This window comes from Centroberyx gerrardi, chromosome 16 (genome assembly GCF_048128805.1).
Source record: "Centroberyx gerrardi isolate f3 chromosome 16, fCenGer3.hap1.cur.20231027, whole genome shotgun sequence".
Lineage (NCBI taxonomy): Eukaryota > Metazoa > Chordata > Actinopteri > Beryciformes > Berycidae > Centroberyx > Centroberyx gerrardi.
Genome location: NC_136012.1, coordinates 23,607,085 through 23,631,322, shown reverse-complemented (window position 1 = coordinate 23,631,322; position 24,238 = coordinate 23,607,085). Strand labels below are relative to the sequence as shown.

The 24,238-nt window shown below is 42.3% G+C and overlaps 1 protein-coding gene across 1 annotated transcript in view; it reads left to right on the top strand.

Moving 5' to 3' along the window:
* fstl5 (follistatin-like 5) overlaps positions 1 to 24,238 on the top strand; it is a 126,675-nt gene that overhangs the window by 94,161 nt on the left and 8,276 nt on the right. The window contains exons 10-15 of the mRNA XM_078289030.1: positions 3,062 to 3,223; positions 3,873 to 4,007; positions 14,378 to 14,404; positions 14,629 to 14,747; positions 21,028 to 21,177; positions 23,813 to 23,920. Coding sequence (XP_078145156.1) covers positions 3,062 to 3,223; positions 3,873 to 4,007; positions 14,378 to 14,404; positions 14,629 to 14,747; positions 21,028 to 21,177; positions 23,813 to 23,920 — 701 coding nt within the window. The remainder of the gene's footprint in view (positions 1 to 3,061; positions 3,224 to 3,872; positions 4,008 to 14,377; positions 14,405 to 14,628; positions 14,748 to 21,027; positions 21,178 to 23,812; positions 23,921 to 24,238) is intronic.

The following is a 24,238-nucleotide window of genomic DNA, read 5'->3' as shown; positions in this document are numbered from 1 at the left end:
TGTTCGAGGAAACTGGGGTACCGGCAGGCATGGGGTCCCTCCCATCACAGATGTTTGGTTGAATTAGGTCCATGAAACCTACAGAAGGCTCAACTGCAAATTCTGGCGTCCCAGAACCAACCTCCTTTATTCCCGTTCTCAGCACTGATTACACCTGCACTCACCTACGCTACAATTGCACTACACTGGTCCTGTACCCACACTGCGCCTACATCTACACTTTCACTGCAACCCATCTGCCTCCTGTAGCGCTCTTACTGCCTCTGATTGGACCATCGGGGAAGGTGTTCGGCAGAAAGCACCAACCAGTTCCATCGAGTCAAATCACAGAAGCATGTTACACAAAAAGGTGTGAAGTAGGTGCACTCAGTGTCATGCTATCCATTTTCCATATCAATCTTGGCAACCTGAAGTGATATTTCTATATATATCATTTCACTGTGTATACAGCAGCGGGCAAACATCTACTGTACATCTGTATCTGATTATATGCGCACTGCAATGTAAGTGAAGCGTCTTCCCCTGACTGACTGACCTGAATTTGACTCTTAATGACCACACTGCTGTAGCAGTAATGCCATGTTTAAAAGGAAAAAAAAAAAAAAAAAAGGCTTGTGGATGCATTCTAAGTTTTAATTCCAACACCTTAATTAATGTAACCTTGTGAGACTGCCTGAGAGGTTATATTAATGAGGTGCTCAAGGGAACCTGGTCGATCCATGCTTCTACTTTAAGGCTGTTGATTAATGGGGTGTTGTGGTAGCGGGCCAGCAGGCTAAGGTACATGCCATGTATTCCCGAAGTCATGGGTTCAAATCTGACTCACAATCTTTGTCGCATTTCACGCACACACACACACACACACACACACGGACCCACACACACACTCTTCCTGTCATCCTCCACTGTGTTCTGTCTAACAAAGAAGATAAATGGCTTCAGGAAATCTGCTGACCTGTAAATCTGTCAATAGTGACAAGTGACAAGCCAGTAAGAGCTTTGTATTAGAATGACAATGAAGATATACCTTTAATGTTCAATGTGTTCTATTTGATGTATCTGTCCTCTATTCTATGCTAATGCCATGACCCCAAAGCCCCGCGGGGATCATTCAAGTTTCATCTCGTCTTGTAATATCTTAAAATAAAAAGACTGCTGATAATTTACAATCAATTTACAACACTAGTTTCACTTCCACTTAGTTCAATCCGAGCACGCCTCCGTTCTTCTCACCCTGTAATGACAAGATATCTGACACAACTGAACTGAGCTCGAATCACTTTATTCCCCATTATAAATATATAGCTGTAGAAATACTCAGCATTCATTCATTATGTGCATTTATTAGGCAGCATGGGGCGTACGCTTGCAGCTGTAGAATCAAGTCACAAGTCAAGCAAAGTTTATTCATAGCGCGCTTTTAACAAACAAGGCTGTCTCAAAGCGATTTACAGAAAAGAAACAACACAAAAACAAGGATAATGAAAAAAACAGAGAGCGCAAATGCAGCACAGATTCCAAGAAATGGGGCCAGAGCTTGTGTATGTGTGTGTGGGCGCGTGTGGGGATAATGAGTGTATATTCTAATCTTCAGTCACCAGACCGTACGAAATGTTGTAATTGTGTTCGTGGCTTCTATTTAATCATACCTTGTTACTGCTAAGGAGCATGGCCGTGACTGGAGTGATTCTCATAGTATTGGTAGAGTAACCTGGGTGCCATAAGAGCCGTCGGTGACCCACTGCGGATGGTGTGCTGGCAGTCAGACTGACGTGAGCTCCAAAGCCCTTGAGTGCCATGTTTACCAGATGGCCATGGCAGCAATCTTTAGTCCTCCACTCACCTGGCTGAGTCAAGACTTCCTCTAACCCAGTGCCCACAGGAAATGGTCTCTACAGCATGTCTGCCTTCTCTGCTTCTGCCAAAACCCGCGCTTCCATCCTCCTCTGCCTCGGTACCGCCGCTCTCTCTCTCTCTCTGTCTGAAGTCTGTTTCAGAAAAGGGGAAAGGAAAAAGAGGACACTGATTTGGGCCACAGAGGCTGTGAGGGAATGCCCAAAACAAGATGGCAAGATACAGAGATTTGATGTCCCTACTTAAAGCGCTGGCAGGTCGTTATCCTTATATGTGTCAGGCTGTTGTGGGATGATTCATACTGCATTTTTTATGGCCCCTCTGTAAACTTACAGTTCATTGTCATTACGCAAGTTTCAGTCGCCAATTCTGTGGGATGGCATCCTCAGAGAAGAGCTTTTGAAAGGTTTTGTCATTTTAATGCTATTCTGAGGATAGGCTTTTTTCCTTTAACGGATTATTCAAATTCATTCTTTTGATATTTTCCAAGTTTTATGGAGCAAGATTCTAACAAGTTAGCCTACGGGTGCTGAGCAAAACTTGTGCCATATTCTCAGCTAATGCATAAATGCATATTGTTAATGTATTTGTGTGTGTGTTTTTTATTGATTTATGTTGATTTATGGACCGTGAAAAATATGTAGGGGATGTTTTTGAGAGTTTTTTTTTGTTTGTTTTTTGCTCCAGGAATATAGGGTAAAGAAGTGAATCTCTAATATGACAGTCACACATTGTGTATAAATGTGTAAAGTCAGCTTTTGCAACAGTTTGTAGAAGAGAGCTACATTTAGTTTGTGCATTTTCTCTTTCTCCACACATTTTGTTTTCTCTGCTTCTATCCCCTCATCTCCTTCCTGACAAAAGGTTACGTAAAATCAATGGCCACCGAGCAAAATCGATAGCGTCCGAACAGAGGTTCTCTCCCTTATTTATCTAGCTGATTTGTTTGACTTCACAGTGCACACTAACCTTATCTAAAGGCATTCAGCGTATGCTGGAAATGCTCTTGAGCCTATTGATAGCATATGCTAATGCCAAACCATAAGTTCATAGGACATGGCATCCTCTCCAAAAGAAAACTTCTCATTCAATAAGGTTGCCTCAATCCTCAAAAGAGCTATTCATGTAAGCAGTAGTGTGGGATGGATCGGTGCATTCATCTCTTCATCTCTCCCATCTTTCTCTCCTCTTTTTCACCACACTCCAGTTCCTCCTGTCATCCGGGTTTACCCAGAGAGCCAAGCCAGGGAGCCGGGGGTGACCGCCAGCCTGCGCTGCCACGCCGAGGGCATCCCCAACCCCCAGCTGGCCTGGCTGAAGAACGGCATGGACATCACAACCAAGCTGTCCAAACAGCTAACCCTCCAAGGTGGGGACCAGCAGCAGCAGCATCTTCAGCAACAGCAGGTTTAGGGAGGAGATGGAGCCTAAAGTCCACTGTTCAGTATTTATATTACAACTACAACTATTACTATTACTTCTACTACTTTTACTATTACTTTAGCTACTCCTACTACTAATACTACTATTACTCTAACTACTCCTACCCCTCCTACTAATACTCCTACTCCTACTGCTACTACTAATACTACTAACTACTATTACTCTAACTAATACTACTAACTCTGACAAAGTAAAGTGAAAGTTATAAAGTTCTTCACAGTCAGGAAAATAAAAAGTAAATACAAATGTCTCCTTCGTGAATGACAGTAGGATCTAAATCCCGGAGTAAAGTCTTTTGAGGCGTCGCACAGAAATACTTCAGCAGACAAACAGCTGTCCCAGTGCTCACACCGAAACACAACGTGCGACACGTGCCTCCTTTGAACCTCTCACTTCTCCTCTTTCGAATTCCCACCCAATCCAATTCAGACCTCTCACTCTCCTCTCCTATCCCATTAGAGGACTATTACGTAACAGTCTAATTTTGTCAGAGGATGGTAGCATAGAAGTCGCCTTTTATCCCTTTATGGAAGGCAAAATGTCTTTGTGTGTGTTCCCTCTCTTGTTCCCCCCAGCTAATGGAAGTGAGGTGCACATCAGTAACGTGCACTTTGAGGACACCGGGGCGTACACCTGCATCGCCAAAAATGAGGCTGGCGTGGACGAGGACATCTCTTCACTATTTGTGGAAGACTCGGCGCGCAAAACTCGTATGTATAACTTATGATCTGGGTCTCTCTATTTTTTTTTTTTCAAGGGATAATGGAGCCAAGCAAATGGAGCTCTTAATAATTTATCCAGCCGCTTCTTAATAGTTTATATCCTGTGATGCAATAATAGAGCCTCTGCTAGGGAGATAATGGTGATACTATCTATATTCTCTCTCTCTCTGCTGCTTGGAAACATAACCAATCATATACGTACGTCTCCACCCACTCATCATGCCATTTTAAATTTCTTGTCAGTGGCATATTCTGTGTTAGTAAAATAGTTATGATAGTCTCACTCGTCTGTCATACTTTCATCTCCTCCAGTACGGCATGCACCATCTCCACTAACTCATCGTGCCATTTAAAAGTTCTTCTCACATTCCATGTCAGTCACTATTTGGAGGAACCTTCACTGATTAAGGTGGTATTTGGAACGGTCAAGATGTAACTATATAACATCAGGGCTGTGACACAAGTAACCTTCTTCTTCAAATTTAGAGGCTCTTTTAGGCACAACAACAATCTCCCCCTGTATAGGATCTCACACGGTAATTAACTTTGGCCTTTTCGGAAATGTCAGGATCTGCTTTTTGGGGTTCAAGACTGATTGTTAGTGTGTAATACTTTCTGTGGGTAATTAGGGTGCTTAAGCAGCACACGCAGCAACTTTGCAGTCGAGTCACACGGGGCGAGCGCGCTGTCCCCCCCCCCCGAGTCAGCGGGTTTAGATGTCGTCCCCCCGGCGCCAACACACCCTCCGCCCAGCCAGTCACGCATCAGAGGATCGCGCTCTCTGAGGTCAGAAGTCAGTCGTGTGCTTTGAAGCTTTTGAAGCTTTAGTGCGGGGCGAAAATTGCGCCAGGAGCTGGATATTGCAGGCCATTTTGGGTGTGCAGCCCCACAGGACAGGAGTTCAAACGGATGTCAGAGCAGATGGCCAAACGTGGCTCTACCTCTACGTTACGAGGGGAAATAAAAACAGGTACTACGCCGTGGTAGTCTGGCCTGGATATCTGACTTCATATTTGACCCACTCTAGTTTTCTTATTAGATTGTCGGCTTTATTCAGGAACTAGTTATGTGAGCTAATGGAAGCTGACTCAATCTGTGCTCCCTGGATTGGCTCTCTCTCCGAGCCTGAGGCTAATGTGGACTGTCTGCTCACACCGCCTGCAGCCCGCCACGGTTCTCCACTGACACCCTCTCCTGCACTCCCAAAAATATCCGTCTTGACAAGTCATTTAATCTAGCAGGGAGTCTTCAAATCGTATTTTTCTTAAAACAAGTGAAAAAAATCTGACATTGTCGTAAGATCATTTAATTTGTTTTCAGTGCAAATCAAGAATTTTTGAATCAAGTGACATTACCTTGATATTAGTGGAGTGATCTGCCTTATTTCAAGATATTGTCACTTGTTTCAAGAAAATTATCAAGACAGAAGTGAAAGAAGTGAAATTATCTCACCCCTAGACTGAATTACTTGTTAAGATGGACATTTTTTTTTTATACTGTGAGCTGAGTTCTTTAATTAGATGTCTGAACACAGAGAGATCTGGTGTGTCAGGGTGGAGGAGGCGGACGCTCAGAATCAGTGCTAGAAAAAACTGTCCAGTCAAGAATAACCTCTTTTGTACAGATGTGTCATGATGCATTTGGTTTTCCTTCAGAGTTCAGAGCTGCTGCACTGCACATTCACTACATTGGTGTAAAAATATCCACAGTTTGGGGTATGTGCAGTAGCATTTTGATGGTATTTCCAGGACAACACTATGAAAGGGCCTAATTATTGACTTACAATCAGGTTGAAAATAGTTTACAAAGAAAGGCTTTCAAAGAAAAGAAATTCATCTTTTGTGGCTGTGAGCATAATGTTCTGTATCTATCGATTATAAACAAAGGACTTGTTAACTCAATAGTAGCTCACATCTATTCATTTGTTGTCCGCTAGCCAATCTCACCAGTGAGTTATACCTGTTTTTACACAGCCATAACCAGGTCGGTCATTTCAGTCAAGGCCAGACATGTTTCATGTATCCATAGCAAACTATAAGCCTCGCCCTCTTCATATAGAAAACAGACAGGCATGGGATCAGTGAGAGAGAAAGAGGAGTATAAGATTGTTCATCTTTACAAGTGTAATTAGTTTAATAGCTACAAAAGGTCAAGTCAACTCAAATTTATTTCTAAAGTGCTTTTAACGAACAGATCTGCCACAAAGTGCTTTACAGAGAGCTTCCGAGTGTGTGTGCGTGTGTGTGTGTGTGTGTGTGTGTGTGTGTGTGTGTGTGTGTGTGAGAGAGAGAGAGAGAGAGAGAGAGAGAGAGAGAGTGTGTGTGTGTGTGTGTGTGTGTGAGGGTGAGATGAGATATGAGAGCACAGGGCAACACCAAGGCAGGAGCAGAAAGTAAGTGACAGACTGCAGGGATGGAATAACTGGTATGGTGAGAGTGAAAGTAGATTGTAAACTGTATTAAATAAATGGATTTTTACTTAAATGTTGATGGGTCAAGGTAACCCACTCTCACAATGAACAGAACTGGGAAGGCTGTGATTCTGTTCCAGGGCAGCCATTAATCTGTCTGTGCTGTGCAGCCACTCTGTAAAGCAGCGGTCAGAAGCAACAGTCAGGTTTTCCAATAATAAGCATCTCCGTTGTCACACATCATAGCAAAAGTTTATGTTTTTAAGTGTCATAAAATATGTCGATTTTTTTCTTTATTCTTTCGGCTACAAAATGCAGCTTTTCGCCTTGAGGCAGCGAAGTGTGATGCTAGTCCCGCCTTTCCTCCCCATCAGTTGGTCAAGTTCCTGCCCCAACACTTGTCACTCATCTTGATGAGCTGTCAACCTTGAAACAGCAGCTAGCCTGAGGCTGAGGCAACTGGCATCCATAAGGCCACCACAGGCGATGAAGAAGCAGACAGAGAACGCAGGGAATCTGCAACGAAAAAAAAAAAAAGCAAAGCCGATGTTCACCGTATTTTTGAAGTCAGTCAGTTATCAAAATCTTTGACCAATCACAGTAGCAAAGCACATTGACGTAATCTGGAAACGCCACGAGAGAACAACAATCATGGCGGCGTTCACTTCCGAGCTTTTAAACGCTGATTGTTCCTGTCTTATTTCATCAATGCCATTATGTTTTTTTAAGGACTGATGAAATCGTTCAAACTATCCTGCTATCATCCAATTCCTTTGCTGGCGCTGCCATTTTGGTAGTTGTTGTCGCTCTGTAACGCTCGTCATAAGTAGGTTTGTCCCGCCTACATCGACCATCCAATCAGGTATGTCAGACAGTATTTGTCCGAAATAACTGCCGGTGGATAGGCTTGTGGTCAGACAAATTCAAAAAGTGCTAAAGACTGCGATTCATGGGGGCTGGACACCAGGCAAGTGTATCATATTTATTTATTGTTATTGTTGATGATAATGTGCCCTTTATTGGCACAGTCAGCAACATTAGCAGCTAGCAAGCCATTGGAGGACACAGCCGACCAGGCATCACCCCTTCTGGATATCATGTTTCTCTTTCATTCGTTCTTTTACCTCTTCTCACTGTCTTGCTGTTTACTGAGCCTTGGTGGCTGGTGGCTGCTTGCTGACCTCCAGCGTTCGTCCTCATCGATACTCAGTCAACCTCACTACTACCTGAAGCTTGGCACTAGCTTTGATCTGAGAGCTTTTCACCAGTATCGACTATAGAGGGCGGCCAGTGTGAACCGCCTCCCCAGGCAATATCTGTCAGGTAGGGAAGCTGTGAGTTTCCTGCCTTAGATTGCAGATATGAGAAGACATGTACAGTCATATAATTAAGCTGGGTGCACATAGGGGATGATATGACATGAAATTATCACATATATTTTAACATGAAGGCTAAAGATAACCCTATGAAAAAAATGAAACAAACATGAACAGGTGCAGTATATGTTATTCTCAGTTGAAATATATGGCTAGAAAGAAAAGTGTCGTGATTGTGTAGTTAATCTAGTCTAATTATAAATGTAAAGACTGAAAGCATATGTTATTTTATTAAGTAAAAAGTCTAATATAAATGCATGTCATTCTAACAAAGAATTCACAGCTGTCAACTCGTCTCAGTCCATTGTTAGGAGATGAGGCTTAATTTTCTAATTAGTGCATGAAGGAGACCTCTTCTGCCATAACCATCAAACATGTAAGTGAGGAACCATTGACGAGTGAGGAATACAGTGAATTTAGCCATAGTAACCGTGTTTTACGATGTGGAACCAAGATGAGAGGACATCCAAAATCGATGTCTTCAGTTTTTCGTTTAAGTAGCAGTAGCGAGCAGGCTTTTGCCCAGAGAACCATACCTAACAGGTCCAAAGAGTGCTGGTGGGCATGCTGTGGCACCCAGATTACCATTAGGATCCTTTAGGTGCAGACCAGACACAGGTTTAGTCAGACATTGCAATAATACTTGGAAATGTTTTTTGAAAATCTGACATTGTGGGTAGTATTGATCCATTCTGGATCAGTGTATTTTGTTTCTAAATGTGTTCAGCTGAAGGAATTACACAAAGGTAGCTCATAAGTCACACTATTATGAATTTTTGACCTTTTTATTCAAACCCCTGTTAACACAGGACTGAATAGGCTAAGTGACTATGCCTGTTGTCAAAGGGCTGAATAACGGCCCTGCTCCACTACAGCCATCGGGCGTCAGGCGTAGCCATCAGCCGTCAGCCATCGAAGGAATGACTCCTTTACCAGCAGTGAAAGATGCTCCACTGCTCGCGTTGCGTCCGATGGCTGCATCTAGCGAAAAAAACGCCGAGGTTCAATTCTCGATGGCTGGCGCACACGTTCTCCCTCATTGAAATACAGTTGAATTGATTGTTTTCTGGTGTATCCATTCAAAAGTCAACGCGCTCTGTGGAGCAGGGAGAACGTCGCGTTGGCGCAGCGCTGATGGCGATGCGACGCTGGTAGTGGAGTTATTAAGCAGGAGATGAAGTGAAACACATGATACAATGAGTGAGCCATGAATGATCTGCTTTAGATGAATTCACCACTGAGGAGCTTGAAGGTCAAAACCTTCTCTTCACCGCCGCGGCACTAAAGTGAATTGTTTTTCTCTCAAATTTACCCAAGCGCTTCGTTGTTTGGGAAAACCTGAGCAGACACTATTCTGAGATCTCTTTAACCGAGTCTGTCACCAGCAGGCAGAGCACCATCCATCTCTGACAGTCTGCTGCTAAACTGGCATAAATATCTGCCCTTCACAATGTGCCAATTATTTCTGCAGTGTCAGAGGATCTTCGAGGCTGAGGAGGGGGGCTGCTGCTTTAGTCTGCCTCTACTTTATTGTGTCTCTACATCATCTACATCATGCTCTGCTTCATGCCCCAAATGCTACTCACCACTCCAGTATCTACTCCATACTCTACTGTCTACTGCATACACAACTCTATACTCTACTCCCATGCTGTACTTCATGCTTTAAAGGTCCATTAATGTAATATATGGCCTTTAAAGTAATATATGGACTTCACTGACCGCATCCAGGATTGGGAATGTCTTGAAATTCCAATGGGTGGGGAGTTTTTGTTCCAAGCAAGTGCAGGCCGGAAAGTGATTTTTGAAAGCCAGACATCTCAGCACCTGACAAATTAATCATTGAGTTGTAGAGGAAAAAAGAAGAAAAACTCTCCTCTGTACAAAGTTAAAAAGCCTTTATTATTCTTGGCTATTTCATGTTAAAATGTTAGAAAATGCACCAACACATTGCAGCCTCCATGTATGTTTCATTGTTCTCTGCAGCCTGAAGAAGGTCGCAATGAGTTGGTGCGTTTTCTAACATTTTAACATGAAACAGCCAAGAATAATAGAGGCTTTTTAACTTTATATTTTTGTATATTTTATTATCCCCGTGGGGAAATTTATCCCCTGCATTTGACCCATCCTACACACACTAGGAGCAGTGGGCAGCAGTACAGCGCCCGGGGACCAACTCCAGTTCTTTTGCCAGTGCCTTGGTCAGGGGCACTGACAGTAGAGCAGCAGAGTATTAACCCTAACATACATGTCTTTAATGGTGGGCGGAAACCCACAAAACACAGGGAGAACATGCAAACTCCACACAGAAAGGACCTGGGACGGACCAGAGTTCAAACCCGGGACCTTCTTGCTGTGAGGCAACAGTGCTAACCACTGAGCCACCGTGTCATCCGTTATACAGAGGAGAGTGCCTTGGATTTTTTCTTATTTTTTCCAGTGAACACGCTTGAAGCCCATGCAGCATTCCTCTTCTGATCAATGCTAATCATTGAGTTATTGGAATTTATCAGTAACCCTATCAACTCCCTGCTGATACTGTATATCATGGCCGTTTTGCGCTATGGGGCAGCATTTTCAATACACAGGATATGATGTTACTATCCCTTGTGCCATAATCCAAGGTGAGCATTCATATAGAGGCCCAATTCAGAGTTTAACAGAATGATATACTACCATACCAGTCAAAAAATCCCACTTATTGCCCCTTTAAACAATGTTCTACTTCAGTCTTTGTCCCATACACCATGCTGTCTTCTCCATGCTTTACCCTTTACCCTATACTGTAGTCCAGTCTTCTATGCGGTCTACCTCATACTCTACCCCATGCTATCTTTTCCACACTCTACTACAGTCTCTATTCCATACGTTACTGCAGTGGATCTCAGATCATGCGCCATCAAGGCCCAGGAGTGTGCAGGTGTTTGTTCCAATCAAACACTACAGCAGCTGATTAACACCTCTTCTACCAGAGAGAAGGATCTAATCAGTGAAATCCGACGGTGTGGTGATTTGGTCGGGGCGAAGACCTGCAGGCTCCGGGGGCCTCGACGGCACACGGTCGCGAACCGCTGCTCTGCTCCATATAGTCTTCACAATGCTGTGTTCGCTCCACACTCCTCTGCCATCCTGTCTGCTGCATACTGTACTCCATGCTCTGAATAGGCAAGATGAGCCTGTGCCCACATAACGTCTGTGTTTCCGTCGAAGGCGTCCCTCCCATCACAGTGGGCTTTCACACAGTGTTGGACACGCTGTCAGCAACAAGGAGCTCTAACCAGGCAGAGACGCTATCCATGGTGTCAGCAGCCCACTGCCTGTCGACTGAGTTTCATGCTAAGGGTTTTGTGAAATGAATAATGTAAATCCGGTGGCAAGTGTAAATGCCCATAAGCCATGAGCGCAACGTCCTTTGAATATTTCTGATAATGCGTTCTTGAAACACCTGTGAAAGGCCGATGTAATGATGATAATAATAATAATAATAATGAAACACAGTTCCAAAGTGCTTTACAAAGGAGTACATTAATACAAAAAGATAACATCAGCAGTAAAATGTAAAGAGCAGTGTTGGCAAAACAAGAACATAGAAGCAACACATAAGAAGAGAGAGCAATTAATTAACAAAAAGAACTAATTATTGGACATTATATAAAACAAGGTCTATAAAAGTGAGGTTTTTTTCAAGTAAAGTGATTTAAAGGATGATACAGATTTATTCAGCCCATTCTCCTCTGCTTGTAAAGGTAACATGGGGCACCTTGCATTGTTTCCTATCCTGCAATGATATATTGTACATCAGCAAAAAAGTTACAAAACCATATTATGGAAAAACTAACAAAAAGATACAAATGAGTTAGATACAAGAAGAACATAGCAGCCATTTACATGATAGTAGGTGTTCCAGGTTCATGTCCAGTTCTTTATCACTTCATGTCTCGCATAGCAGTTTTTTTTATTTACTGATGAGGCACAAACATGGTAGTTAGAGAGAGGATGTTTTATTTTTTCCAGTGGATATTTCAAGTTCTCTCCAGTAACTTGTACTTTTGAAATTCTCCGGGATTTTTCTCCAAGGATTAAGTCTTTGAATACTTTCCCTCTTAAAGAGATGATATACTTCTTCAGTCCTCCACAGGCTTCCAGCTCTAATTCTAGTGCAGTCACTCCTTTTTTGAAGGCTTCCTTACTCGGCCTCACTTTAAATAGTATGGCTGGGGAGTTTCTATTGAAGTTAGCCCTCAATCTTCAAGCTCTCTCAAATATGCAGCAGGAAGCTGCTAAAAGCAACCACCAAAAAAGCAGTTACAAAATCTGAAGAAATTGGTGTGTAAAGGATGAGTAAAATATAGGCAAATATAATACTTGATCTATCACAAAGGAGACTTGATCACCAGGTGACAGTTCAGATAAAGGGTGTTGAAGGACTAGTGCTGGGTATTGAAACTGATACCCATCAGTACCATACTGTTTTGTTTTTTTCATAAGTATTGACTTTAACATTAGCAAAGCCGAGCCATCATCTGTTTGTGGCTGTTTTGAATTAGAATAAATATCTCAGCTCTCTCAGAAAGAAAGAAAGAAAGAAAGAAAAGAAAGAAAGAAAGGCGCTTTTTTTCCCTTTCAGTGGCTTTACTGTACTAACACAATTATTATTGACCACAGCAGTGAGGGGGCACTCAGCTTTGCTCAACTGTTGCAGTTTGTCAACAATAAAGTGTTTGTGTACTTATAATTACAACATAACTTAAACGCTATACAGGACGGGCCAGTGTTGCCAAGCAACTCTGTGGATAATCCATAGATAGAGCAGGAGAAAGTTAGACACCCAAGGCAGTCATCCTGAGCTACGCTTTCCATTTGCATCTGCTGTGACCCAATTAGTGCCTGGGCCTGAGTCTACTTATAAAATGCAGTCCCTGTCTTCCACCATGTCACTACGGTCACCACCAAGGGCTGTTTGGCCCACTGTCGCAGCAGTGCTCCCTTGTAAACAAATTGAGTGTATGTAACCTTGCTGAAGGGAAAGAACTGCAGAGTCCGGGCTGGCCGGTGAATGTGGCACTCTCGATGTTTGGAGCCCGTTGGAAACACAGTTATTATGGCCAGAGAGAGTGAACTCACCGCCTAAAGTGGCACACGGCTTGTTTTGTTATATGGATGACGAAGTTGATGTATGGGCCCCTCGTATGCGCAGAACAGCCACAGTCTTTCTGCCAAGTGATGAATAGCATCAATACTGTGGGCTATTGGAAAAGACCGGGGCACACAAGATCTCATCTCACAACTCCTCTTTTCCATTTGCTCCATTTTCCATTTTTTGGCACATCTCAAATAAAGTGTATTGTTTTTCTTTTCTGTTTTTTTGTCCTTCCTTTCCTTTCTCTTATCCCGCTATCTAGACCACTCCTCTTGTGTAACTTTTTAATGAACTAAAAGGTATGCAAGGGTGCACAGGAAACACTCGACAAAGCATTTTTGAAAGATTAAGGCTGACTAACGGCACTGTGGTGTCTAGTTGTCTTTGTCTCTCTTTTCTTGCTCTCCGTCTCCGTCCACCCCGGCAGAGGCTGAGGGAATGAGCATTGCAATAGAGGCGAGATTAGAATCGGATGTGAATTGGGGTGGAGATTGGTTTGCAGACTGAAAATGCCTGAAAATGGAAGATGGAATGGAAGCAGAGGAAGACTGGGGACAGATGAACAATGAGAGAGAAGGTCACAGTTAAAAGGGGGGGGTATAGTGGGGCTGGTGCTGGGGATGAGGGGGATGGTGGATAAGGATGGTTGAATAGCAGAATTTGGTCTGTTATTTGCATGGAAAATAACTTCCATATCTGTATTATGGCTCTAGGTTTTCGCACTCATCGCGATGCCGCTTTTGTGTTTCTTTTAATCAGCATATCATTTTAAGCGGCACATCTCTTCTCTGAGTGCCTGGTGGATGATTCGAGAGCCCTACAGCGGGTCTGTGTTTTAGGTCACCCATTAAAGCACTCAGGGTGTTATGTGGCTTTCATTTCACATTCCATATCATTAGTCACCTCTAAGTGAATTTAATGAGAAATTACCTCAGTTTCATGAGCCAAAACTGGTTTCACTACTGAAGTGGGAGCACACTAATCCCTCCTAATGACTTATGATAGTCATCTGAGCCTGAAACCTGTGGACTGCTCATGGGTGTCTAAGACGGCTACCTGCTGCTAATCCATAAAACTCCCATCGATGGATGATTACCTAATGTCTACGATTTTGTGGGGCTCATTTCAATATTATGCGCATAAGTTGCATGAGCTGCACCAACTAAAAATCACAAACAATTCTCCCACAGTTGTAGTTTGTTGACTGCACTCCTCTCTCCAGTATTTGGTACCAAATTATTTCCAAGCAGAGGGCTCTATTGATTGTTGTTGCACTGGGTGTCAGAGAGACAGTTTCCATAAAACATTCATGCGCTTTGCTTTCCTCTTTGCTTCAATAGGTGTTAGTGTTAGGGTGTTAGCTCTCACAAAGGGACCCTATTGATTCTTGCATTTATTTTCAACCGTGCTCTTCTTTTTTTCTCTTTCACAGTAGCAAACATTTTGTGGCGAGAGGAAGGTACGTGTGGACTGCTTCTGCTATATTACAAGATACATTAAACAGAGTTAATTGAATTTTTTCCAATGTGATTATTGAACTGTGATGTTCGAGAGTGGTGAAATGATTTGATGTTATGAAAATGGCTAACACTGCTGTAGGCTTATTTCTGTTGCAGTTGTTTGTATACTGTACAGTCTCAAAGCCTGTTTCAGGAATGTAACCAGACTGTTTTTGTCCCCCAGGTCTTGGAATTGGCAACATGTTCTATGTGTTTTATGAAGACGGTATAAAAGTCATTCAGCCAGTGGCATGTGAGATACAGCGACACATTAAGCCCAGTGAGAAGCTGCTGGCTCTAGAGGTGAGTGGTCCAGAAAAAGACACATTCAGTCTCAATGATTAAAGGCTAAGTTACACTAGATGATTTTAGCGGCCATTCTAAGTCTGACAAGACCATCCTGACTGTTAGGGGGAGTCGAAGCTGGGGTTGGGTGGGCACTTGGGCCTGACGGTCAGCGTAGATTATCCTGTAGTGTGAATGTGCTTAAGACTGGAGACTCTGATCCTTCCAACGACTCCAGATCAGCCGGAGCCCGACAAGATTTGTTTTATTTTGTCGTGCCCAGTCTGGCCGGGCTCATGTAGTGTGAAGCGGTCCAAAACTCGCCAACAATGAAGTCTGAGAGTGATCCTGGCGACAGTCAATGGGAGTTTAGTTCATGGGAGGCTGTAGCTTTTCTATCATGAAGCGAGAAACAATACAACACCTATTCTGTAATTGTATTTAAAGTTAGCTGCTCTGGACAAATGGGAAAATGTTTTTGAATGACAAAATTGGTAGCGTGTGATCCCTCGTCTCCATGTGTATGACACCCCATCTTTTTCATACATAATGTGCATTGCTTCCCAACGGGACGGCAAGCATTTAATGAAGACTAGTCATTTAGTCTGAACTGCCCTTGTCGGGCAAGACTTGAACATGAGCTAGGCTCTAGAGATACAGGAATCAATCAATATAGATATATTTATATATTTTTTATTTATTTAGTTGGCATTCTTTTTCAATGTGTCTTACAGTAAGAGAGCAGGTGTCTTGCTCAAGGACATTTGGACAGCACACAAGGCTGCTGTCCCTGTGTCAGTTACAGGTAGGCTAGCCGAGATATGACTGCATTTATGAAGGACCAGCTTATTGTGAATGATCAATATTCAAATCAACCATATGTATTTTTTTGCCCTCAGTTTTACATGTGCACAAACACCTACATGGTGGATATTAGGTCCAATATTAGGTGGATATTAGACAGTGAATATTAGGTCCAAGACTCTGCCTGCCTCTACCTCAGAGGTCGACTGTTCTGTCCGTAATACTCTTTTGAGTTTAGTTCAGTTTCAAGACCTCATGGACACTGTGTCCCAAATGAGACTCCAGTCCCCTTGACATTGTGCCTACTTCCCTCCTTAAAGAGATGCTCAGTGCAATAGGCCAATACCAACTTTCTGTTGTAAATATCTCCCTTAGTTCTTATTTTAAACAAGCAGTCATTCAGCTGCTCTTAAAAAACCCGAGCCTTGATCCATCTTTCTCCCAGAATTGCACACCTACAGTATATCCAAACTTCCTTTCATATCCAAAATCCTTGAGAAAGTAGTTGCCAAGAAACTCCTAGGGGTGCTGGTAAACAGTAACATTTTTGAGAAATTCCAGTCAAGTTTTCACCAAAAATATAGTACTCTCTGCTCTTCTCAAGGACTCTATTCTCCTTGATATGAATTTCTTCATATCTGTTCAATAGATCTGTTGGTGAATATGTCCCACTAACCTACGGTGTGCCCCAGGGCTCAATCCTTGGTCCCATCTTGTTCTCTTTGTATATGCTTCCCCTTGGATATTTAATTGCCCATTTTAAATGTATTTCTTATGATTGCTATGCAGACGATACACAGCTGTATCTGTCAGTCAAGCCAAATGACCTTAGTAGGATGTCCTCCTTGCTGGACTGCTTAACAACTATAAAGGACTGGATGTCAAATAATTTCACTTAACACTGACAAAGCAGAAGTCCTGATTTTAGAAATCATATTTCCAGTTACATCCAGCAGTGTATCAGTTCACAAGCCCACTTCCAAAACTTTAGGAGTCATGTTTGACCAACACATGAACTTTGAGCATCATATTAATACATAGTAGATTGTTCCTTTTCAGTCATTGCTGCCACGCTATGGAACTGCCTCCCCCCTAAAACTGCAGAGACTGTTACAGGTTTTAAGAAGCTTTTAAAAACCCATCTTTATTGTAAGCACTTTATTATTTAATGTTCTTTTGGTCTCTTTGTGTTTTTGTTTGTTCCGTTTGTTCGCTGTATAAATAAAGTTTACTTACTCACTTACATGACAAATAGCCATGTCACTGTCACTGGCAATAAGACTATGTCTCTAAGCTCTTGCCAGTACTGGCTTCTTTTTCTCCTTTTTTTCAAAAGAATGGACAAATTGTTCTGCATTCCCGACAGCACAGAGAACTTGGCAGGTTTTTGGTATTCAGAGTCCTGAGCGCTGGAAGTTAAACATATTTCAACTTTTAGCAAAAGAGCACTGCACTTCAAAGCGGTTTTCAATAGTCACAAAGCAACAGCAGGAGCCATGCCCAGCACAGCCCACATTTGTCTGTTTAGTGTTGCTAGCTAAAAAAAAAGAGATGCCCGGTGGACACGGGGGCTACCTGACAGTGTTCAACTAGTCTGACATTTGATTCACTGACGGACCAGTCTGTCGCAGGGGGTTACAGCTCCCAGCGGACTCCTTAGAACCAGGCTCCTCATTGAATTGCCGTTTATCACTGAAGCTTTCAAGAGACAAAATATTCAAAGCAGGTCGCTGATAGATACCTGTTAGATTTACATGTGTTCTCAAATGGACGCTTTCCTCTGAGCCGCCTTTCATCCAAGAACCTGTGCTGATTGGATGGCTGTTATACATAAAGCAATGCCATGAATGCACAACAATCAGCCAGCATTCCTCTGAGAGGTGTGTTTGTATTAGGATATCAATCACTGTGAGCGCTGTGATGCCTGTACCAATGCCGTATTGGGGGAATGCTGTGTGTGAACACATGAGCTCAGAGCTCAGCCTGCTCCCAGCATGGCACTCACGTTTTCTCCATCGCAGATGAGCATTGATTGATTTGTTTATGGTAATGTCCCAGCCAATCCATTATTCTTAACTACAATATAGAGTGTTTTACTGTGATGCACACAGTATCAGGGAAAACAGTGTGATGCACAATTGCAGTGAGGCCACTCCAGGAAGCATCCCCATTTTTATGAAGCTTCCCTCTTCATCCAAGGACAATTTAAAAGCTAGTCTTTTTCTCCCTGCCAGGAATATTTTGAATAATGTTTTGTCCAGGTAAAATGGACAAAATGCAGTGTCCACAGCACATAAAGCACAGTGCTGTGGGTTTTTTTTTTCAGTTTCATTTATTAAAGTTTGACAAGGCAGGGTACAACAGCATAAAAACACAGTTTTTAAACAGTGAATCCTGAAATGCGTCAGACATTACAGCGATCAACATCATAAACAGAAGCATGAAATTAAGAACATAAACCCTAAAATAAATAGGTCATTTAAATAGGTCATTTAAAAAACAATTTAAGAGCACAAGGAATAAAGGAGAGTTCATGTCTTTTGGTTCTGCTCGTGGGCACTACGTATTCCCTGCGCCGACGAAGCGAGTAAGTGGGTGTTGAGGCTGCAAGCAGAAAACCATGCAGGGGGGATGAACTATCCTTGAGTATGTTGGTGAGGGTACGCAGGGTGGCCTCATCATGCCTTTCACTCAAAGATGGAAGAGAAGAAGACGGAATGCCAATAATCCTGCAGCATCGCTTTTGTACCCACTCCAGCTCCTCGGAGAGGCCTGGTGTTTGTGGTTAGACAATTCTTTCATATGAGCCTTCCATAAGGAGGGAATTCTGGCTATATATATATTTGTTGGTATATATATGGAATGTATTTTGTGTTTGTTTCATCTCTGGTGAGGCAATATTTAAACAACGTGATATTAGTTCTGAAACGTTTCATTCCAATTGAGTTATCCACCATTTTAAATATGTGGCACCTACTGCCAAAGTGATTACTGGAATGAATGGAAAACACATTATAGGTTACTATTTTAAGTTACGAATCAGTTTAATACCTTTGATCACAAAATATGTTTTTGTGGGCAGATTCATCTGTATTGGAATATTTCCTGATGGATTTCAGATTCCAGTTGTTTGTGTGTGCACGTTGTTAACTATCTTGATCCATTTGAAACATGAAACATTTTATAAGGTGGAACCATCTATGTGTTTTTTACAGCGTAGCCTGATGTGCTCTGTAGTCACCATTTGTGGGTTAATACTTCATTATTTTGAGATCTGAATTGGGCTTTTGTATGAATGCACACCTTAGATTGTGGCATAAAGGATTGCAACATCAAATCCTGCATATTTGTAAATGTTTAAATGCTCAGAAATGAACATCAGGTAAAAATATTACAATAACATTTTGGAATGAAACCTTTTATATACACCATGGGAGCATAGAAGTAAGTGAGTCTAGTTTTTCCACTGTATTTTACTATAAAGTTCCTCTTTTTGACACTTTGGATGTGGCTGCTTTGCTGTTTTCTACAGCTTTGCTCCTCAAAGACCACTGATGTTGTCTCGCAAATATATTAGCACTACAAATCATCAAGTGGCTTAACCGGAGAATATCAGAAACCTCATATTTCTCAACACAGGTCTTTAAATGTCATTATTCACAAGTGCCAAGAGTTGAAGCCCTTTCAAAAAATATTTCTCTGTAATATTTACAGTTTCTGTTCAAGATATACTGTAAAGTCAGGCATACTGGCATGGCTCCAGTCCTGCGTATTGCTGTATGACAGGAGCACTATCAACATGAGATGCAGTAAGGCTGTTTACTGATTCCATGAAAAATATATACAGTACTGCATCTAAAGCTCCTTCCTGGATGAGAGTGTAGGCATTTCCATATAAAAAAAAAAAACACATCTTTGCTGTCTTCGGAAGCTGTCAGTTACAACATAAGTCACACACATGCTATACACCCACACACACACACAGATGTAGACACATACACAACACACACAAACACACAGGAAGATTATTGCCTCCTCCATTCACACCCTCAGCTGGGCATCAGATGTTGGATTTCACACCTCTTAAAGGTGCAATAAGTGAGACATTTACTGCCCCATAGCACAAAATGACCATAATACTGTATATCTCCTGGGGTTTGATAGGGTTGTTGATCAATACCAATGAATGACTTAATGATTGCTTTGCCAGGTGCAGCAATTTCTGGCTTGCAAAACTCACTTTCCAGCCCACACTCGATGGAGGACGGCGCTACGAGCGAGCGTCCGGTGCTGCAACACATTTCAGCCTCATTCTCAAGCCAGAAAATCAAATGACCAAACAGCATTATTATTACATTATTTTGCATCTGGATATATCACTTCCTTATTAGATGTTTCTGTTTGATCTCTGCTCTAATTTGCTAGCTCACTTCACTGCAAAACATCTCCATCTCATTTAGTCTATTCTTCTAAAATCACAATTTCTAAAAAAATAAGTGACAAAATCTGCCAATGGGGTTAGATGATTTCACTTGTTTCCAATGCAAATCAACTTGTTTCAAGAATTTTGTAGAATCAAGTGTCATTTACTTGATAGTAGTGCAGTGATCTGCCTTATTCTGACTTGTTTCCAGATATTGACATTCATTTCTAGAATATTCCTGAAACAAGTGAAACTGCACTGGAAACAAGTGGGGTTATCTCACCTCATTAGTGGATTTTTTCTCTTGGTTTAAGAAAAATAAAATTTAACATTTGAAGGCTGAAGACTAAATGACTTGTTAAGGTGGACTGTTATTGCAGTGTTGTCTCTATTGTGAAAATGTAGCGGACCGGGGGGGGGGGGGGGGCTGTACCAGGGGTTGTAGTAGTTGTTGCTATTCCTACTGTTTGCCAATAGAGGCTGATAAAGGTCATAGATTAAATAATGCCCCTTTAACTGAGAGAAGTTGGCATGTGGGCAGACGCCTGTCACTGCCTCTGTGACGGTGAATGTGGGAGAAAGAGTTCATGCTGCCATGCCGAAGCCCTCCATTCATCCTCGCCAGCCAACAGCTCCCTAAATCGTCCTACAGAGTCTAGAACAGACAACTGGGTTGAGCCTGGAGGCTTGGAGGGCCAGGGAGGGGCCAGGGGGGAAGGAAGCTCCGGGGACAGAAGGCCGGTTAAGGCTCCCGTGCGCCCAGGATGGCGAGCGCTGCCAGGACTAGAAGCTAAACAGCTACAGATCGTCTGCAGGCTTTGTTCTGTGGATTATGCGCGGACAAATGGGAGCGATTACAGAGATTTTGCAGGACCTAGCAGAGCTCATTTATCTAAGTTGCCAAGATAACACAGCTCACATCAGGATAGGTGATAAGACTACAAGTAGTAAACAACGCAGAATAATGATTGGGGTGGAGATAATTGGTTTTTAATGAGACATATTTCCCTGTGTTATGAAAAACAATCAATTAACGGTGTATTTGTGTGCGTGTGTGTTTGTGTTTTTCAGGAGGAGGTGTGCCCCAACTCAGCAGGAGAGGCGGTCCAGAGGTGTGTGTGGTCATCAGCGGTCAACGTCAAGGACAAGTTTATTTATGTGACACAGCCAACCTTGGGCCGAGTGCTCATAGTTGACATCCAGTCTCAGAAGGCTGTCCAGGTAATTTTCAGACCAAATTGGAAAACCGAGTTCATGTCCATTTTGACACCCACACGACCACAATGTGTTCTGTGAAAAGAGTTAACAATTTCGCACACAGACCAGGATAATAAAGTCAAATAATCTTTAGTATGTTTGCGCCTTTGTAAAAGTGAAGGTTCTCTCCCAGGGAACGGAAAGTCTCATTCCATCTTTCCCAACAAAGCTCAAGGCTGCAATTGTAAAATAGAAATAGTTTTTTTTTTCTTCTATTTGAATTATTTCTCCCAGTTTCATGTCAGAAAACCATAATATCCCAAAGTTGATAGAACATGACATATTTCACAAGAACTGTCAATAATTCATCACTAGATATGGATGTTTGCTTTGATTGATTTTGCTGAATGAAGGACACATCGTTTTCATCAAAATGTCCCCTTCGACTCAGGATTCATTTTGATACAATACATTGTCCTTCATCCAGAAATTCACTTATCTGAGCGCATTGGGCTTGGACGTGCTCAAAATTTCATCCAAACTTGTGTTTTTGGTTTTTCTTTGTGGAAACAGCTAGTACATGAGGGATGCGTGGACTTTTAATTTTCTACTTGAATAATAATACACTTTGTTGGTACTGTGGGATACTTTTTCAAAACAGCGTGACAAAGGGTTTTGCAGACCACGGAGCAATATTATAAAAGTACAAAAAAACCAACAAATAATAAGACAGTAAAATAAAAATCAGACATGATTACAAAACAGACCCATACAACAGGATGAAAACTGGTGCAGATTTGTTTGATTACAGATTACGGGGCTTTGTCTCGTGTGACCCATCTCGGTTGGGTTCTACTATATGAAGAAATCTGTTATAGGAATCTCACTTGTCTGAAGCCCTGGCAGCATATCACCCCTGCTCTGTTCCACTTGAGCTGACAATCTGTCAGATATAGTTTTTTCAGCTTCAAGATGAGCCTTCTCACCTTCAATTCCACCGCCAACCCCCCACCTGACCCCTTTCATATATACTGCAGCTGGCAAGCCCTAGACTTAGCCTCTTCTCCGATGCGGTAACCTGGTGACCCCTAGACCCACCTCTTCATAGATGCCTTAACCTGCCAAGCCTTCATAGATATTGTAACATGGCAAGCCCTACACTTTTCTTCATAGACAGTGTAAGAGGCAATCCCTGGAAGGCTCTGCCACCCTGCAATTTATTTTTCCTGGGGGAATTTCAGCTTGCAAGGCTGGCCCAGAACACGGCGCACATCTTACACCACAGTGAACAACACAGCCCACAGTGCATTCGCCAGTGAACAACAATTCAGTTAAATCATCAGTGTCACTGGGTTTCTGGGTGTGTCAGGTTAATCCCGGGTCGCTCAGATCCCTGCAGATGCTCCTGACATCATGGTGGCTGTTTACAGCTCACAAGGCTCTCAGGGACCTGCTGGTAAGCAGGTTGTTGTCCCAGAGACTGTCACATGCTCATTATTCCTTCGCCTGGAGGTTTAGCTTCATTGCATTATATTAGCAGTTGCTAATTAACCACCTGAACCTGTCTGCCATCACAAATAGTAAGCAACGAGAGTGCTGCTCTTGGTTTCCCTACTTTCCATTTTCACATTGAATTATTAGTTTCAGATTGACATGTATAAAGTAATAATAATGAGCAAACTGAAACTTATAGCCAATTAAATGCAGAGTGAACACTTTTTAATAACCAGATTGGTTTTTGCATGTTGTAACCAATTAATTTCAAAGCATGCATGACAAATCCTTGAAATAGCCGCAGTGCTTCCTGTTGGTTCATTTCTGACAGATCCACTGTCACTGCTGAAGTTACAAGAGCATATTGGCTGAGGATCTTGTTAATCCACCTCAGCCAGAGAGAAGTTGTTATTTAAAAGGGAAAAAAACAACATGAACACCTGTTTTCTCCGGTGACTACATGCTCAGAGATTAGTTAGGATTCAACAGATATTCTCATCTTGCCTGCAATAAACCTCTCAGGAGCTGTTTACTCTCACAGTAATACTATATATTTTACCCAGGTAAACAATGCTATTAGGATTTCATAGCAAAACAAACACAACATTATAGAAAGTAAGCTTGCAGTCTAAGGGGATTCGGGGGATACAGGATTGCAACAATTTTGTTGAAAGCAGATGATTGCTTTTTTGGTGCACTTGATGTAAAAGCTACTGCATGCATTGCTTTCCCTTTTCCCTTTGAGCTGGCTGTCAATCTGCACTCAGGTGGACATAATGCACGAGAAGCACTTCACTGTCACATGCGACTCATCTGTTGTTCTGACTTGGAATATTGCAGCCAGGTGTCAAGGAATGGATACAGATTGAAAGCAATTACTTCAGTGTGGTATAGCAATTGTGTCTGTCACCACTTGATTTGAAATGCAGCTCAATACCTAAACACCTCATACATAAAAAACACACCTCCAGTCCGCCTTGTTAAAAGACGACTTTCTCCTGTCAACCCCAATGCATCCGTCTGCAGGAAAGTTTTTAAAATGCATTACCACTGCACATCAAAGGGGATCTCTTCAAAAGCACGGTCTAGATTGACTTGAATTGTTATTCTGTGGCCCTGTCATCTTTAAAGGTTTGGTGTGCTTTGGTTATGTGTGTCCTTCCAGACGGTCAGTACCGACCCTTATCCTGTGAAGCTCCACTATGACAAATCCCACGACCAGGTGTGGCTGCTCAGCTGGGGAGACACGGAGAAGAACTTCCCCACTCTCCAGGTAACTCACTTACAATTACAGTCAATCTAATTCATTGTTTATTGTATTAGTGTTTTATCTTTATTGAGACAGCAGAAAGGCAGAGAAGGAGACAAAGTAAAACGGTTCATATCAATCCTAGTGGTAATTACAAATAGGATTGTCGGGATTTTTTGGAGGCTCCGATATCTCCAACTGGGCGACACAAGTGTGTCAACGCAGGCGAAATTATCAGTTATATTCACACTGATACTATCAATTCTAATCACCAAAAGTGAGCAATATCTGCTGCAGTTTGTTTGCAGTTTGGTTTTAAAGTAACTTGTTCATAACAACACA